The 19,729-nt window shown below is 48.2% G+C and overlaps 1 protein-coding gene across 1 annotated transcript in view; it reads right to left on the reverse strand.

Moving 5' to 3' along the window:
- LSAMP (limbic system associated membrane protein) overlaps positions 1 to 14,759 on the reverse strand; it is a 1,352,562-nt gene extending 1,337,803 nt beyond the window's left edge. The window contains exon 1 of the mRNA XM_073308901.2: positions 14,394 to 14,759. Within this exon, the coding sequence (XP_073165002.1) occupies positions 14,394 to 14,460 (67 nt within the window). The 5' untranslated portion in view covers positions 14,461 to 14,759. The remainder of the gene's footprint in view (positions 1 to 14,393) is intronic.
- Between the last annotated feature and the right edge of the window lie 4,970 nt (positions 14,760 to 19,729).

Below are 19,729 nucleotides of genomic sequence, written 5' to 3' on the forward strand. Positions count from 1 at the left end.
AGCAAAGCTTCTGGATGTAAATAGCTGCATTATTTAGGTTTATTGAACATCCGACAGTGGGGAATGAACAGTTCATGGCATTTTCAGTGAAGCTGTATGAATGAGACTTTCTGCTACATTTTTAAATGTGAAATTATCAAAATTTTATGCAGTGTCGACTCTGGCCATATATGACGCAGTGAATGGAATACACTGTTCTGTTTTGTAAGGTGACTCTCACTGATTTGCAAGGCACAGGTGCTCAGCTTACGTGTAAAGAGGGGCTCTCTCGCGGTCAGTCCTTGCAAAGGCTACCTGGTTCTGCGAATCAAACTGGGCACTTACCTTTTCATGCATCCTCGCCAATTCTGTAGGTTCTGCAGGCTATCCTATAGCCCTAGTTATACCTGTGCAATCCCACTGCCTTACCTTAGGCCCCCAAGGGAAATTCACTCCATCTGCATGGCATGTGAAATTTCCTCCCTTGGGAACACCTCCAGCATGAAGGCCAAAGTGGACAAAGGTTTCATGTGAACAGCAGTTGAACATGGATCAGTTGCTCCTAAGAGATAGGCCTCTATGTCACCCTCCGGTGTTAGTTTTAACAGCTCAGTCATTCTACACTGGAACCAGGCAGGACTCTTTGTTTAAAAGCCTTGCAATTCATTTACACTGCTGCTACTCCATCTGCTGCACCTCTGCCCAGGGCTGTTCCACCCTTTACTGCGGCTGTTTACTGCTGGAATATTGGGAATTCTCCTGGCCAGCTGCTGTCTCCTCTTCATCTCAGCTTGTTGAGCCACTAGTCATATTAGTAGTGCCCCCAGCTTGTCCAGCTGGGTCACCACCTGGCTGCAGCTCGGCAACATGGAGCTTATACTACATCTTGCTCCTTAGCTTTGGCAGCCTGGGCGCCGTTTTGTATCCGTGTGACACACAGATCCTTTGGAGTAGCTCATCAGTGGCTCCATCGAGCTTTTGTTCTCTCCCTTGGGTGGTCAGAAGTCATGCACAATGCTTCCATTGGGCTGCTTAGCTTTTGATTTCAGTTTTATGCTGTTTAGCACCTAAGCTGAATCCCACTACAAACACCATATGTCAAAGACTAGTTGGTTTATAACAATAAGACCACTCCAGGCAAGCCAAGGTCAAAACCAGAATAAAATAAAATGCATTTATCTTTCCCACAATGGGTAAAGGAACCAAAACAACCCCACCACCACACACAAATAACAAGCCATCAGAAGCAAAGAAAGAACTTATTCAGGCTAGTGATATGCTTACTAACCAGCCCTGGCTTTAAGTACCTGTTGCAAGGCTAGTCTCCCTCCCTTGAATTGTCTTGGGATATATTGTAGCTGGGAGTGTGTTTCCCAGCGTGGCTAGACAGACACACAGGTAGATGTGTTTCCTCCCTCAAAAAGCTGACATTCCCAGATCGTGAAAAGCCTTCTTCTTTTGCCAGTCACTGAGAAAAGCAAAACAACTGTCATCCTTGACTCCGTTTCTCCCCACACCCTCTTTTCTCATTGGAGAAACCAGCCACAAAACCAGCACCCTCTGTGCCTGACCAAAGCAAGGGGGAATTTCCTCCCCTGTGCAGTCCAGGGGATTTTGTGGTTTTACCGCAACAAGGCGGAATTAGTGATGTTTCACCTCTGATCCAATCCAAGTGAAGGGCACGTCTTTCCACACACTTCCAGCAATGCAGGCTCACTTTGCAGCTATCTCAAGTTCCTGTGCACACACATGGGATCCCAGTGGATTGCTATATTAAGCCACAGCAACTCCAGAGGCATTCCCACAGTGCAGCTGTAACCCGCTGTTCAGCGTGCATTCTTTGCTCCCTCCTCCCCCTTGCTGCTCCATAGAGGATATGAAACTGTTACATCCCCAGCTTCAGAGCCTGGTTCTTTGGCTCAAACTGTAGAGACTCATGCTTTTAGCTCTGGAGGTCTCTCACTAGCCAGCCAACATTAGGGTTGCCAATTGTCTAATGGCACAAAACTGAACACCCGTTCCCCACTCCTTCTCCAAGGCCCTGCCCCAACTCACTCCATACCCTCTCCCTCCATTGCTCACTCTTTCCCACCCTCACTCACTTTCACTGGGCTGGGGCAGGGGTGCGAGATGGGGGTGACGGCTCTGGCTGGGGGTGCAGGCTCTGGGGTGTGGCCAGGGATGAGGGGTTTGGGGTGCAGGAGGGGGCTCTGGGCTGGGGCAGGGGTTTGGGGTGTGGGAGGGGGTTTGAGGTCCCAGCAGTCCTTACTGCAGCTCCCAGGAAGTGGCTGCCAGGTCCCTGCAGCCCCTAGGCACATGGGTGGCCAGGGAGGCTCCACGCACTGCTGTCGCGCCTGCAGGCACTGCCCCTGAAGCTCCCATTGGTCGCAGTTCCCGGCCAATGGAAGCTGCAGATCTGGAACTCAGGGCGGGGGCAGCACGCAGAGCCTCCTTGGCCACCCATGCGTCTAGGGGTCACAGGGATCCAGCTGCCACTTCTGGGAGCCGTATGGAGCTAGGGCAGGCAGGGAGCCTGCATTAGCCCCGGGCCCCTGCTGCGCCGCCGACTGGACTTATAACAGAGCCACTAGGGTCCCTTTTCAACCAGGGATTCGGGTCAAAAACCGGACACCTGGCAACCCTAGCCAACACAGCAGTCATTACACCATGGCTTCCCAGGCTGCTGTCACTGGACCCGTTTGGCCAAAGCTCAACAACCAAAGTCACCTGTTTAATTTCAGGGGGTCACTCACAATCCAATTACTTACCTGGGGGTGAAGGAGGCAAAAAACAACTGATAACATCCCCCAGAGACAAGCTTAGTGTGTCTCCTTCTAGCTTCGTCATATGGAGGCTCCATTTTTGGCTTACTCACCAGGTCAACTACCTCCAGATTACAGAGGGTCTGTTTTGATCTCAGCTCCTGTGACACACAAGAAGTGAATTCACACAAATGAATTCAGCCACATCACTGCTGGCCTCAGACTAACTATCCCTTTGTCCAGTTACCCGCTTAGAAAAATGATGGGATAAAGGAGGGGAGAGGTGGGGATATATGCATATCACACGGTCAGGGTGGGACATTAGTTAGAATTTCAGCTGGTCAGGGATCCTGGAGAATAGAGTGCTGACCATGAGGTTTCACCTCAAAGGTGTCTGGGGTCATCCTAGACGTCACCTCCACCCAACTACCTAGTAGACTGAGGATCAATGGCCCCTCACAGTCATTTTCAGCTTCCACTAAATGAAAGAGGGGGGTTGAAACCAAACCCATGAAAGCTAGTATCTTACTTTAGTGACCGTAGTAAGAAAGTATCCAGGGGTTCTCAGCCCCTCTCCAATGTCTTCCTCACAGCAGAATAATATAATACAAGAAAGAGAAATGATTTAAAGACAAGCAATGCACTTATTTTCCAGATTGGGGGAATTTGTTCTGGTTCAGTAAGTGCATAGAAATTAGTGATTGCATACGAATCTATTAAGGCATCTAGACTATCTCCCGAGAGACCTTTGCAGGATTGTTCCGCACAAATTATTCTCCAGGGCTTTGCCCAGTCTAGTTTTAAATGTCCCAGATGATAGGGCTTCGCTCATTTCCCTTGGGGAAACTATTCCACAGTCAAATACATCTCTCAGTGCAAGATAATTTTTTCCTTCCCAGATTTCCTCTTTTCTTAATTTTGCACCATGATTTCTAGTTCTGCTTCTCAGGCCACCTGAAACAATCCCTCTTCCTCCTTGGGCTTCACACTCTCCGATACACAGAGATCATTAGTACATCTCCTCTTTAGTCACTTGGCCAAGCTAGCCATGTGTTTAGCTCTTTAAAGCTTTCCTCATAAGTCAGGCAGTCCCTCCAGCCCCTTAATCGTTTTTGTTGCTCTTCTCTGAATTCACTCTAATTTTGTTTACATCTCTCTGGAATTGAAGTGCCCAGAACTGAACATAGTAAACAACAACCGCTCATTATCTGGCTAGACGCTAATTCCAGCTATCAGAGCACAGGTGCTGTACACACACACACACACACACACACACACGCACGCACGCACACACACTCCATGTATTTAGGTGCCAATTGCGCTCATATTTCCCTGAAGGAGAAGTCAGAGCTTCCTCAGATTAAATAAGTTCCTAACTGTCGCTCCAGATCAGAAATGAATCAGAACGCAAACCCCCTCTGGACATTTCAGAAAGTTCATAGGCGAGTTTTTGTTCCATTTTCATACAGCCCTGCAGTCCCTGGTCTCTTCCAGAAGTGGAGACACTCCAGGCCCTAGGCACATGAGAACCCCACAGCTCCATTCCTCTGGTCCCACCTCTCACTTAGAGTGACAGGGCCTCCCTGCCCTTCCAAAGAGGCTGAGACTGTAGCATAGGCTCTCTTACTCTCCTCAGGAGCATCAGATGGGGTCCCTTCTCCACTCCCCACCTCTCCAGGCAAAGCAGGGATGGTAGCAGGGGTGTCTTCTTTAATATTTACCTCAACAGCCCGCTATAGCTGCCTGACTGTAATAGACCTGGCCACCCCATCTTCTTCAGCCACACAAAAAGCCATCATCTGGGGTGGTATTCGCAGAGGGGAATCTGGGCGTTAGCACTTGTCTGTGATGAATGGAACAGTTCACCACTTCCAGAGCTGTTGCTGAAGGCTGTCTGCAGACTAGATAGGTTACACTAAGTTCACATTTTCAACCTGATCTTCATAACCATATGAGCTAGAAACGTATTGATATTTTTGAGTGAATGTTGAGATTTGGATATATGGCTCAGGAGCTGAAATAGCTATACTGGCAAAAGTGCAGTTTTGCTGGTATGAGTCATTTTCACACTAGGAGCACTTCAAAGGTGTAGTATACAGGTATAGCTATGCCAGCAAAGCACTTTTAGGGTAAATTTGGCCTTAATTGTGCACCCATTGAACTATACAGGAATACTCTCCACACATACCCCCGGCATACTCCCAGCAACCATAGTTATTAACACACGCCTACTGTAAAAGCATCCTTACCAATGGTGACCACACACACAGGCATCATGCATATTTTAATACACACACACACACTAACCCTCTCCCTCCATCTCTCTAATCCACTGCCTGTGGCATGCACCCTTCAAAACACAAGAGAAGACTCATTCAAACGCACATAGCCACGGCTTCATACCAGACGTGTGCAAACACATGCACACTCCTGGATCCATGCGTAGGAATGCATGCAATCACTTCATGCACTGCAGTATACTTACAAGACACAAATGCGTGTGCACACACCCACACGCTCAAAGGCAGATACACACTCATGTGCATTGGAACATATCTATACAAGCAAAAATCATAGATGCTCCTTTGAATACGTGAGAGATGAGTGCATGTGAATCCTCACCTGCAAACACATTGACCAACATACACACACAAGTGTATGGCCACATGAGCCTTTTTACAAACACCTGAAGGTTCTGTGCACTGGGCAGAAGGCTAGTACTCAGTAAGGCTTTGAGTCAGCTCTGCCAATAACTTGTGGTGTGGCCTTGGGTAAATCACTTAGGGCCTAGCCATATGCAGGTGCATGAGCGGGAGGGTACGAGGGAGGATATTAATGGTTATTGTCCCAGTGGGTTGTAAGGATTAAGTGGTTCCAGACTGCAACCCACTACATACAAGTGCTAAAGGGCAGAGTGGGAAACCTGTGATTACTCACAAAGGCATTGCACCCTCACACCCGGACGGCTGTGCACTGATACACTATTCATTTCCCTGCTGGAAACTCCATGGCTGTTGCCAGTGCCTTCCATTTGTCTCCTTGTTCATTCCCCCCTTCATCGCTCACATTCTCTCTCTGTCACACACCCTCCACAAGGCAATTCTTCATTTTTTATAGAAATGACAAAAAATCTAAGGATCGTTTTATTTAAGAGAGATTCCCTCCAGCCCTGAAAGGAACGAGGAAAGAGACTTCCCCAAGGTCAGCCAGAGCCCAAGCCCTGCAGAGAGGAGTTGATTTCAAGGACAGGCTGGCTTCAGACATAGGAGTTAATTTAGGGTGGCTCTAATTGAACAGGAAACTCACAAACTCCAATTTTTGAGGCCAAATCTCCATCTATGTCCCCCTCGATTTTAGCTAAACCCTTACCTTAAACTTATCTTCAGATCCAAACACCTTATCCTAATCACCAGCCCCAGCTCTGATCCCATCCCTCCAGCCTTAACATGAATGTCCCCATTTCCCCTCAAACCTGGACTCCTACCCTTGAAATCCAACCTATAGAATCCAGTAACAGCAGCACTACAAGCCAGCCCCAAATCTTGGCCTGGGCTCATGAATGAGTGGGAAAGAGGGGGAAGGAAGATACTTTTTCCAGTGGAAATAGTAGGGCAGGATTCTTCCATAGAGCTTCAGGAAGCACTGGGGTACAGCCCTAAGAAGGGGGTAGGTCCAGGCCCATCAGCCAGCTGCCTGCATATGCTGTAAAACCCATAGAGTTTAAAGCCAGAAGGAACCATAGGATCACCTAGTCTGACCGCCAGTATATCACAGGCCACTAATACCCTCCCCCCTGCACACTAAACCCAACAACCAAACTTAGACCAAAGTATACAGCCCACAGAAATTATGTACCACAGCCAGAGAATAGGAGGGAATGAAGTGCAACAAGACAGAGGCCCCTGCAATGGCAGGGAAATTAAGTGAGATATACCCAGCTACTCCTGGCAAGTGATCCACATCCACATGCTGCAGAGGAAGGCAGAAAGCCCCAACGTCCCTATCAATCTGGCCTGGTGGAAAATTCCATCCTGACCCCACATATGGTGATCAGTTAGATAGCAAGCATGTGAACAGCACACCAGCCAGCCAAACCCCTAAGAGACAGAATGCTTGGTGCCACCTCAGAGCCCTGTCCCCCACCCTGCCCAATGTCCCTTCTCCAGACATGGCCATCCCTGATGCTTCAGAGGAAGGAAGCATCAGCAAGCCCTAGCCAGGGCAAACTCTGCTATGGCTCAGGGAAGCAGAGGTGCACCCTTCAAAGCACTTCCCTGCTTCTTTCTGCATGAGTGGGATGGGGAACCTTGTCCCGGCTGGACAGGATACATGCTCCAGCCAAGGCAGGACTGAGCTCTGAATATCAAACATCAACCTCAAATCTCAACTCTTCCCTTGGGCCATAACCCTAATAATTCACCTTCCTCTGAGCTGCATTAAGGCAAATGGCATAGAACAAAATCAGGGCATTACCTCTCTTTCTTCACCCATTTGTATTTGCATCACTAATTCCCAGAGTCCCCCCTGCCCCACACCGGGAGGGCCTCTTTCTTTGCCTCTTCCCCCCACCCAGAGTCCCCTCTGCTCCACTCTTCACATAGAAACAGCCATACTGGATCAGACCAATGGTCCATCTAGCCCAGTATCCTGTCTTCCAACAATGGCTGGTGTCAGATGCTTCAGAGAGAATGAACAGAACAGGGCAATTATTGAATGCTCCATCCCCTCTTGTCCAATCCCAGCTTCTAGCTTAGGGGCACGCTGAGCATGCGGCTGCATCCCTGACCATCTTAGCTAATAGCCATTGATGGACTGATCCTCCATGAACTTATCTACTTCTTTTTTAACCAAGTTATACTTTTGCCCTTCACAACTTCCCCTGGCAATGAGTTCCACAGGTTGACTGTGCTTTGTGTGAAGAAGTACTTCCCTTTTGTTTGTTTTAAACCTGCTGCTATTAATTTCATTGGGTGACCCCTGATTCTTGTGTTATATGAAGGGGTAAATAACACTTTCTTATTCACTTTCCCCACACCATTAGACCTCTGTCCTATCCCCCCTATGTCATCTCTTTTCTAAGTTGAATAGTTGCAGTCCTTTCCCCATATGGAAGCTGTTCCGTACCCTTAATCAATGGGAAGGCTGCCTTTGTACCTGTCCTTCCATAGTGTTCCCGTCCTACACTGGGAGGGGCAGTCTCTATCTCTCTCCCACCAGAACCCCACCCTACCCCACACTGGGAGGGAGAACTCTCTAGACTGCTCACCCAAAATGCTATCCATTCTGCCCTCACCATTTTCTCTTCTCATTGTCAGCGCTGGACAAGATGGTCTGTGTTGTGACTGATATTTTTTTTTTCTCCTGGACAAAACGATAACAAGGAGTGTGCTTCATCCATCAAAGCGATTCCCTGGCTGAGTCTGAACAGCACATGAAATCACAGCACATTCTTCTTTAAGGAAAAGGGAACTTCTTAAAGAGGGAGAATTTGCTGTTGGGTCACTGAACTCAATCTCCTGCCACTGGCAGCGTCTCCCAGAAAAGGGACCCCACTAGTAAGGTACCTGACCAGTTGTGCAATGCTATCTGTGGGTGGCTAGATATATTCCACACAAATCCCCATATGCTTCCCTGAAGCACAAGTTTTCAGTACCCTCTTCAGCTTGCTCTTCAGCTAGTTGTATTCATGGTCATAAAATCATCCAGCCCATTCCAAAACCTAGTCTCAGTAACCCCAGTGACTCTCTTCCGGCAGGGAGTTCTGCAGGTTTTCTATAGGCCCAGTGGAGAAGACTTCCCTTTCATTGGCTCTTAATCTCACCATAGCACCCTTTGTTCTCATTTTACAGCATTAAGCAGGAGGGATGGACTGATCCCAGAAGTACCCTGTCTCTGCCAAATAAGCACCCTTCTCATTCACCCACCCACTCAGCACGCCCCCAGCACAGCTTGATTGCTCAGAGAACTGCATCCCATAGAAAGGGCCAGGCTTCCATTCCAGTGGTTATATCTAGCCCTGAACTTTGAAGTTCACATCAGAATGAGCCTAGCTCTCATCCAGTCACCTATGTGCAGAATCTCACCTCCCCCAATGAGGGTTAATCCCATCCCACTGCTGGATTGCAGAAGTCCGGGGTGGGCGGGAGGGCTGCAGGAGGTGCTGCTGTCACAGGACAAGAAGGTTCTAAAGGGCTGCTTCTCCCATTGATCAATGATGGTAGGAGACAGGGGAGAAGTAGGAGGTGCTGGAAAGGAGTGTTTCAAGAAGCCCCTGTTGTTTGTGGGGTGAAAGGAAATGCAGGTGGTGGCTCCTTTAAGTTGTTTACTCTCTTGCCTGAAGCCCCAAGATACAGGAATGCCCCCAAGGTAGAAGGGCAGGGGAGAGCAATCGCTGTGTGACCCTAAGCATGGGGACTGACCACCCCAGCCCCTGTGTAAGGGGCAGGGAATGAGAAGGTCCCGTGCCCTCGTAAACCCATGCTAGTGCCAGAGACCACCTGGCTTTTTGTTCCCAGCACCAGCCTCAGAGCCTGCCTGATGGCACTTGTCTCAGGACAAGGAGAGGGGAATTAGAGCCTGAGAGTTGGAGCAGGCCTCTGTTTGTCATAGTAAAGCCTTCAGATGACATGACTGAGAGTGGCGGTGTATAACTGGGGGAGGGATTGGGTCATTACTGGGGTGGTAGTTATTGTCTATATCGACAGGTTTCAGAGTAACAGCCATGTTACTCTGTATTCGCAAAAAGAAAAGGAGTACTTGTGGCACCTTAGAGACTAACCAATTTATTTGAGCATGAGCTTTCGTGAGCTACAGCTCACTTCATCGGATGCATACCGTGGAAACTGCAGTAGACATTATATACACACAGAGACCATGAAACAATACCCCTTCCCACCCCACTGTCCTGCTGGTAATAGCTTATCTAAAGTGATCATCAAGTTGGGCCATTTCCAGCACAAATCCAAGTTTTCTCACCCTCCGCCCCCCCCACACACAAACTCACTCTCCTGCTGGTAATAGCCCATCCAAAGTGACCACTCTCTTCACAATGTGTATGATAATCAAGGTGGGCCATTTCCAGCACAAATCCAGGTTTTCTCACTCCCTCACCCCCATACACACACAAACTCACTCTCCTGCTGGTGATAGCCCATCCAAAGTGACCACTCTCTTCACAATGTGTATGATAATCAAGGTGGACCATTTCCAGCACTAATCCAGGCTTTCTCACCCCCCCCGCCCCCGGGGGAACACACACACACACACACACAAACTCACTCCCCTGCTGGCAATAGCTCATCCAAACTGACCACTCTCCAAGTTTAAATCCAAGTTTAACCAGAACGTCGGGGGCAGGGGTAGGAAAAAACAAGGGGAAATAGGCTACCTTGCATAATGACTTAGCCACTCCTAGTCTCTATTTAAGCCTAAATTAATAGTATCCAATTTGCAAATGAATTCCAATTCAGCAGTTTCTCGCTGGAGTCTGGATTTGAAGTTTTTTTGTTGTGAGATAGCGACCTTCATGTCTGTGATTGCGTGATCAGAGAGATTGAAGTGTTCTCCGACTGGTTTATGAATGTTTTTGGTCACTTTGGATAAGCTATTACCAGCAGGAGAGTGAGTTTGTGTGTGTGGTTTTTGGAGGGGGGTGAGGGAGTGAGAGAACCTAGATTTGTGCAGGAAATGGCCCACCTTGATTATCATACACATTGTGAAGAGAGTGGTCACTTTGGATGGGCTATTACCAGCAGGAGAGTGAGTTTGGGGCGGGGGGGAGAGGGTGAGAAAACCTGGATTTGTGCTGGAAATGGCCCAACTTGATGATCACTTTAGATAAGCTATTACCAGCAGGACAGTGGGGCGGGAGGAGGTATTGTTTCATGGTCTCTGTGTGTATATAATGCCTTCTGCAGTTTCCACGGTATGCATCCGATGAAGTGAGCTGTAGCTCACGAAAGCTCATGCTCAAATAAATTGGTTAGTCTCTAAGGTGCCACAAGTACTCCTTTTCTTTTTGTGTATACTGAGTTACAGTGGTCTGCGGGTGTTGGGGCAGGGCTAGAGCAAACTCATGGGGTTTGACTGAAAAATCCTTGTTTTCAGTACTCAAATAACCAGCTTTTTCTGCCTTCTCCCCCCATTCAGTGTCTGCAAGTAAATTCAGCTTCACCTTGGGCCTTGCACATCTTCATCACTTAAGGGAACGTAAACCAGCTGAGAGAGTCGTTATCTCGCCAATACAGCCATGTGTGGGGAGTGCTCCCTGATTGCATTAGACACACTGAAAATAACTAGAAAGAAAAGTATATCCAAGGAAGTGGGGAAAGACTTTTCCCTTGCCTCAGTGATGCACAGATACTGCACAAACCCATCATGTTCACCAGCAAACAGGCACCACAGACTAACACATATATGCCATGCTGTCACACCCCTCCACCACCATGCTACACTGGCTAATGAAATATCTACTGACGAAGCCCATGAAGATAAAATGCTGGCAAATAAATCAAGACACTGAAGGCTGTGCAGATTTGAGGGCATGGTGTGGTCCAAGAGTCAGCCCCATGGATTCAAACCGGAGTGGGGTGCTGGGGAGCATGGGAGCTGTGTGCCTCCAGCTCAAACAGGGCAGTGGGGCCGAGGCAATGCATGGCAGAGTTTGTAAGAGCCCACTTTGGGAGCACTGGTTGGCACCAGGGGAATGCGGGGACATAGGCCCAGCCCAGCCTGAGGGTGAGGTTCAGGGAGAACGGGAGTCCTATCCTGCCACCAAGCAGAAGCAGAGTAGCACCCAGCACGGGAGTGAGGAGAGTGAAACTCAGTGCAAGGCTGCAAGCCTCGAGCCCTGACAAGGGGAAAAAGAGCAAAGCCCCCTCTCCATCCCCATGCCCCTGAGCCCAGCCAGGCAGAGGGGACATTCAACCTGTTTCATGTACCCTGGCAAAGGCACCAGAGGAGACAGCCTGTGTGAGTCACTTGGCACTGTGCAGTCCTTAGCTCTCCTGCCAGCCTCAGCTGCGATCCCCTCTCCCTCCACTGCCTGCCATTCGGTCACAGCTTGGCTGCGCCCCACAACATCAGCCCAGTTCCCTTTTGCTCTCAGCTCAGTCGCCTGTGGGAGAGTGGAACAAGGGAAATGTCACCTCTATATACACATATGCCCCTAGACAGACCGAGGGGGGCAGCCTGTTTTAGGGTGGCTCAAAAAACGTCAAGCCCAGTTAGCTAGCTGTCTGCAACATGCAGTGCTGGGATGGCGTTTGGAAGCCATGTGAGGGGGCATTCCCTGTCCAAATCAATACTCCAGTACTCTAGAGTAACAGCCCCACACAGTCACTCTTGCCAGTGTTACTGACACATTCTGGGCTCATTACCATTGAATATTGTGGAGTGCAGCATTTTTCCTTTTAACCGCTTCAGCACCTTTTGATTTGCTCACCACAGCGCCCTGCCTCTCCTGGGCAGCCCCCACAGCCTGCCTTCTACAGGCTCTCACTCCCTGAGGACTAGAGATGTAAATTCCATGGCTGGCTTTCAGATCCGCAAAACTGGAACCAGGAGTGGCTCCGATCTCTGTTCCAGCTTATCCAAAAGTTTGAAGGAGGGAGGAATTGTAGTTGTGGTCCCAGTGTTAGCATTGTTCTCTCCCCCTCTCCAGAGGATACATGGTAGCTCAGCGTTCAAAGGGTTAATTATCTCTGGCCACATCAGGGAAACACACAGTTTAGGGGTTTGTGCAGTTGTTATGTAACTAGTGCATGGGAACAGGTTAAAGGATAGTAGCTCCCAAGCTTAGCATGGATTGTGGTGGGAGCCACAGGACCAGCGTCACTGCAAAAGGTGAAAGCAGCTCCACAACTATGCCAGACTCAGGATCTCCAGGTCACTGTTCATACCACCTTGTGTACTGGAAGCACCGTATGGCTCAAGCACCAGTGGCTTTAGTTGGACAATAAGCATCAGGGATAGAAGGAGGTGTTTGGAATCTGTGTGAATTGGCAGTGTCCGTTTTCCTTGATGGGTCCGTGCCAGTTCTCCCAGAGCAGAGGGACACTCAAGCCAAGCCATTGGACTGCACTGCTCACAATGGCTACGCATTTATTGGGGGGGGGGGAAATGCATGTGAGTGTTGAAAAATTCTCCCTCCTCCCTCAGAAACGGGCACATGGGGAGAAGAAAGTGCCTGTTTCCCAGTCCAGAGCTGAGAAAGTGTGAGGCTGAGAGAAAATCTGTGAGAGCATGGATGTGTGACACAGTGAGTGAGAGAGAGTGTGAGAGAGAACAGTCAGATAACGTGTGCAGCAGAGAGAGGGGAGGCGTATGGGAGCAAGGGCATGCAACAGGGGTGGGGAAAGAGTGAGCCTGTGAATGTGAGAGACTGTGTTAGTATGTCTGAGAGAAAGTGTGCAGAAGGGAGGGAGTTGGTGTGGGGTTTCTGTGGGTGCTTGATACAATGTGTGAGACAGAGGGACAGCATGTGCACAAGTGTGAGCTAGGGAGAAAAGAGGGACAATGTATACATAAGCAGGACAGGGTGTCAGAGTGTGACAGAGAAGGTGTGTGTGAGAGAGAGAGACCCAGAGCAAGAGATCATGTGTGTGTGTGTGTGTGAGATCAAGTGCGTGTGAGGCAGCATATGACAGAGAGTAGGCCAGACATACAGATAATAAAGAGCATGTATGTGTGTGTGCAAGAGGGGTGCCGCCTGGTAGATAAGCATGTGCACAAACCAACAGTGGTGGTGAGATGGATCACGAGTGTGTGTGTGTACGCGAGTGAGAGAGAGGACTATGGAAGTGAGCATATGCAGGGGTGTGACACTATAGGAATTGCATGTGACGGGGAGATAGAAGTGTGTGTGTGGCACAGGAAGCTGGAGTGAGTTTACACACACTGTATGTTATATTTATGGGCATGTGTGTATGTGTGATTATTAGCATGTTTGAGTGAGTGTGTTTCTTGTGTATGAAATGCAAGTCCGTGTAGGGGGGCAGAGTGTGTGTATTAGTTTGTACATACTGTACAGTATGCATTCACTCTTAACCCTTGTTTACAGAAAACCTGTCTAAACCAACCAAAAATGTCTCTCGTCCTTTCAAACTACATCCTACTTACACTTAGCTCTATAAGCACGAAACCCAGCTGACAGTTCCCCACTTGGCAAAACCTAATACCCAGAGCATTTCCTTCTCCCATCTCTGCCTCCCCCACTTTTTTTTCTGAGGGTGGGGAGGAGGCAGTGTTTGTGTGGACATACCAAAGAACCAAAAAGGGCCCTTCTAAAAACTTAACAGAGATTTCCACAGAAAGGCGCATCAGCACTAGTAACCCAAAGTGCCAAGCAACGCAGGCTGCGTATGGAAGTAGAACAGGGACACCCAGCTCCATCCAGCCCCTTCCTTTGCTGATTCCCCCACTCCCAGCAGTCCCCTGCAAAGAACACAAACCCAACAGCAAGTCAGGCACAGGAGGTGTCCTCTAAACAGAGGATTCACCAGCAATAATCTCTCCTTGGCTTTTATTTCCTGAAGGAGGTGGAGGATGAATTTAAATAGATACATCTCCATGTTCCAACTTGTCCTCAGTTCATCAGCCCCAAATCAAACAAGGGGGTTGGGGGAGGCATTAAGAAATGAACTCATCACCTACCTTGCAAGGAGAAGAGGGACAGGAAGAATCCCAGCACCCAGATGCTGTGCAGCCAGTAGGTCCTCATGCTTCTGTCTGTCTGTCAGTCTCTCTTTCTTTCTCGCTCTCCTGCTCTCTCGCTCTCTCTTTTTAAAAAATAAGATGGGATTCTTGTCTCCTTTCTTTCTCCCCGGGCTGTGTTCTAACAGCTCGGACAATCCAGTGCAGAGAAAGCTGACCCACGACGGCCAGATTCCCAAATAACCTCACACTCTCTCCTTCAAGTGATGGAGAAAGGGGGCGGGGGGCAGGTTAGATGCTTGTCGTAGCCTGCGCTGGCTGTAAACACAGAGAATCTCTCTGTCGCTCTCTCTCCTGCAGCTCCAACTAAATGCGACTGCACTTAAACAAGCAATGCCTTATAGGACAGCGCTCAGAGCAGAAAAGATCTCACCTCTGCCCCCTAGTGTTGCCAGTCAGACCATTTTATACATATTATAGAAATATGGACACATCATCGAATGTACGTCTCAGATCATGGGTGCTTGGACTATGTAGGGCTCACTGCTGCTCCGGGCTCTTACCAGTGGTGTGGGGGAAGTTACTGAGCAAAGGGGGAATAATTTCCCCATCGATACAACAAAGATAGCAGTAGGGCTGATTGGATTTCTCATATCAGCCAGTAAAGTTCTGCATTATGAACTCCAGCACAAAGGGCCGGCTCTGCTAGTGTCACTACAGTGGAGGCCAGTGGGAGACTCAGGAATGCTGACTGTAGATACAGAGATGCTGATGCCCCCAGGAAATGTTTGAAACACTGGGCTACATTCATCCTTGTTGGAACGCCATTGCCTGTAGCACACAATATCACCAAGGACCAGCTGGGCCCATTCTGTTAAGAAAATTCTGCTTGCAAACATTTTTTTTTCAGGAGGTGTCCCACACCTCCCTGCCTCTTCTTTGTTTTGTTACTGAAAGGTATTTCCATGGCACCAGCAACTTTCCTCCTAAGACTTTACTGGCTCCAGCTGCTTATCCCCCACCTGTTAGTCTCAAAACCGTTCACAAAAGAAGGCATCTTTTCCCAGCTGAGGAAAAAGCAGCAAAGTGATTGTGTGACCTTGAAGAAACAACTCTGTGGTAGAGCAAGGATCAGAATCCAGGAGTCCTGGTTCATCTGCCCATGTCGTGTCATTTGGACCATGATGCCCCCTTACACTTGTCTCCGTGGCAGCCCATTCTGAGGTCACAAATCGAGCATAACAACCTTGTCGTTATGTACTAGAGTGCCATCTTTTCCCAAAGGACCTTCATAGTGCTTCAGACTTGAAAAGGTACACAGCCAATACACAGAAATCACTTCTCCCTCCACTGAAGTGCAGCCAGCTCTGTGACGGAATGTGGCACCTTTTTAATCACTGACAGCAACAGTGCACATTAGTTTAGTAAGGAAGTAAATCCCTTTCGCAACTGAAACTACAGGGTGGAGGGAGGCACAATGTAGTTACCTGATACTTGGATTTGGCTACAAGACCAGAGCTAACACCCCAAGCTTTGCTTACAGTGGCAAGGATTCTTAAAAGATCCTTGCATCTCATACAAACAACGACTTGGCCCTCAGGTGGGGATCTAAAGCAATAATTCTAAACGAAAGGTTTTGTTTCAATACCAACCTCCCAGTAATAGAAGCAAGGGGAAGAGAAATAACATCAGGTATGACATGCTGTAGCAGCCACACCATCTCTAAATAGAATGTCTCTTGAAGGCTTCGGTGAGGTGGTAACAACTCTTTAAAAATCCTTTATTTTAAATACAACTAGATGTGTATGTTGGGAAAACCACGCTGGTCCTGTGACCTCCCAGGAAGTTATGCTGAGGCTGTGTGGGGGGGAGGATTCTTACTAATATAGAGATAGCACCATTTCAAACTATTTTCTTATAACAGCTTTTAAAAAAAGAAAAGAAAAGTGGATTAATATCAAGCAAGTAAATGGAGGAACATTTTTTCCATTCATTGCTTCCCCTCTTAAATGCTGAGTAAATTCAAATCACTTAAAGGTATTCCCTAAAGATATGCCATGTGGACATTAACTTCACTCTGGGATTTCCTTCGGACTGTCCTGTGTGTTCTCAGTTTATTGACATAGGCTAAGAAAAAAAAAAACAGAACTGGATTTCTGTATCCACCTGGAATAGGCTCTAGGTTCAATGCCTGGGAGAAGGAGAACCTCAATTGTGGCAGGGACCATGTTATGCTATGGATATGTACAGCATCTAGCACAATGAAACTCCAATTTTGACTGGAGCCTTTGAGCTCTACTGCAATAAAAATGTTGAAATAATAATATTGGAAGTGGATTTCTGTACCACCCTGGAATGATCTGTAGCAATCTGCATGGAACTTGGAGGGAGGAGTACAGGTTGCAGGAGGGAAGAGTCCGGAGGAGACACCTGGAAGCCTGTCTGGGTGCACATGGCTGGAATGCTAGCTGCAGTTGCAGCACCTCTTTAAATTATTCTCTTAATAAAGAGCCCATTTAATTTTACAAGCACAGAGTCCTCTCATGTTACTACCCAGAACGTGGCATATGAAACAGAAGAGATCCTGAATTGGACTCTGCCCCATCTGGAAGATGCCCCTGATGGAGGATGCAATGAAATTGGAATTCTGAGGTCACTGCATCTGTACTTCCTTTGTGAAGCTAGTGTGACTGAGGAGATGTATTGCTACTTTCTGTATTAACATGCAAAAGAGCTACATCACAGCTCTTGCTTAGCAGCATCTGGTACAGGTGCAAGATAGTTTCTTGTGTGCAATGATAATCCCATTTTGACATGCTCCAAGCTTTCAGAAAGGTTTGGGGTCAGATTCTTGCACACTTACTCTGGCCGACTAGTATTTTACTACTCAAATAATCTAATTTAAACTAATGGGGCTACCCACAGTGTGAGAGTCTCTTCAGCATGAATCAGGGTAGCAGAATCTGTGGGCTTGAAATTCTCCATGGGCAGTCTCAGGCCAAAAGTGACTTTTTTCCCCCCAAAAGACTGAGCAAAATCCCTTCATCCACTTGAGATATGAGAGAGTGAAAAAACCCGGTCACTATTCCTTTTCTAAAAGATTAGAAAAGTTCCTCCACCCACCCAAGGACTCAAAAGCCAGATGAACCATGAAAGCTGGCATGAAAATACAAGTTATTGAAAAGTACCTCCACAACCGTTTTTGGGGAAAAAAAAATAAAAAGGCTGGATATGAAGAAAGCTCAGAAGGATTGAAAGCTGGCTACTTTTAATGCATAATAAACATATTTAATTAAGTCTGAGTGTACACATTTAGATGCACTGTGCATATGTGTGTGTCCATTCTTTTATAAATGTGCCTTATGCCATTAGTTGTTTAAGCACTTAGGCCATCTATTCTATCTGTGCATTAGCTATAGTGCCTTTTACCCATAACGAGGTTAACTTGGCTGTGCTGCACATAGAGCATTTTCTGTCCCTAGTTTTTTATGCCGTATCGGCCATACAATTGTGCTTTATATAGCTAACTTAAAAGTTGATTCAGGAACTTTAATTTTTCATTGTAAAATCATTCTTATTTGAACTGTTGTGGCAAATTGCCGGCACTACTATGATGGGTCTTGGGCTCTCTCTTCTTGGGGAGGGTTCAGGGCACCGTTTCTTGCCCCTGAACTGGGGCATTAACTGCCCCACTAGTGTCCTAGAGGAGGGGAGTGGAGAGAGAGGGACCCGGGCCCGCCCTCTACTCTGGGTCCCAGACCAGGGGCCCTAGGGATAGCGGTAAACTGCTTGAACTAGCAGTTCCTTCCCATGGGCTACTTCCCTCTCCTGCCCTTCAGCTTGTGGGGCTTCCTGCCCTCCTTCTGCACACACCAGGTGTCCCTTTACCTAGGGTCTTGGTCTTCTTAGCCCACTGCAGTACTTCTCCAAATTCTCCTCTGCTTCCCTCCAAAATGCTCTCTGCTACAACACCAATCCACTCTGCTTCAACTCCTCCTCTTGTCTGATTGAAGCAGGGGGGTTTATCATGTGACTGGCTTCAGGTGCTTTAATTAATTTATAGCAAACTTTCTTCCCTCTACAGGGAATAAGGCTCCCTTCTAACACTCTCCTGCTGCCCTCTGGCCATGCTGTATCACATATCTCCCCACCCCCCGCTCAACACCATGGGGTTGGGCTACTTGGGATGAGAGGTGGTGCTGTCGTGATAGGCCATCAGCGTTGCAATGTTGGCTTCCGGCCGTATGTTGTACCCGGAAATGGAAGGACTGCAGGGATAGGAACCACCTAGTCACTCTTGCGTTTGTAACCCTTCTGCCCGTCAGAGTTGGCAGCAACAAGGGCCGGGTTCAATATCTAGGGGATCCATTCCAATAACACAATGCAAACCGGCTCGAGCCCCCACCCAGTGACCTGGGACAAATATATACCACCCCCGCTGGGCGCCTCCAAGAGGCAATACTTCCCCTCTCGCAAGCACATAGTCTGAGTGTAGCAAAAAGCCTTTTAATAACAGAGAGAGACAATGTGGCATTATGTTGGGGAAACACCACCAACAGGATTCATAACACAACCCATGAGCAAAAAACCCACCCCAAGCAAATTGGGACATGCCCCTTTCCTTTTGGTTCTTGAGTCCAGCAACCCCAAATCACCCAAAGTCCCAAAAGTCCAATGACCCAAAAGTCTCTGTCCCTGGTCAGGGCAGCCCCAGAGTTCGAAAGTTTATCTGCAGAGCTTTACCTCCCAACCTGGGTGGAGATGGGACGGGGGGTAAGAGGCACCTTACGTGATCTGAAGCTGACCACCCCATAGCTCCATAGGCCTTCGCTCCGCCAGCCGCCCCACGAACTCCTTCGCTCAGCTCCGCTCCGCGGCCCACAAGTAGCTCCCGCCATCCCACGAACTGCTCCACCAGCCTGTCCACAAGGCACGCCAGCCGTCCTGCAAACTGCTCCACAATATATCTTCAGGCTCCCCCACTACTTAACACAACACTCAGTGATTTCAGCTCTTTGGTGAATCCAGCTTGTAGTAGGGGAGCCTCAGTGCTGGTGCACTGTCAGCCCAAAGTGAGCGCAGCAGCCTGTAACTAGACTCCTAATGGAATCAAAATTAGCTCTGATATTCCACAGTGGAGAGAGGAGGAAGTGCAATTAGCATGTAAGGCCCTCACCAAGGGACCCATGCCACCAAGTATTAATACTTGTCCCCAGCCTCTCTCAATTCACAGAGTTTTGGAACCCATGACCCTTGCCTAGCGAGTGCCACTTAGTTGATGGTGAGTCCCTCCATCATAACAAAAGGCAAAGTACAGTTCCAAGCACAGTTCCCAT

The sequence above is a fragment of the Lepidochelys kempii genome, chromosome 1 (genome assembly GCF_965140285.1).
Source record: "Lepidochelys kempii isolate rLepKem1 chromosome 1, rLepKem1.hap1, whole genome shotgun sequence".
NCBI lineage: Eukaryota > Metazoa > Chordata > Testudines > Cheloniidae > Lepidochelys > Lepidochelys kempii.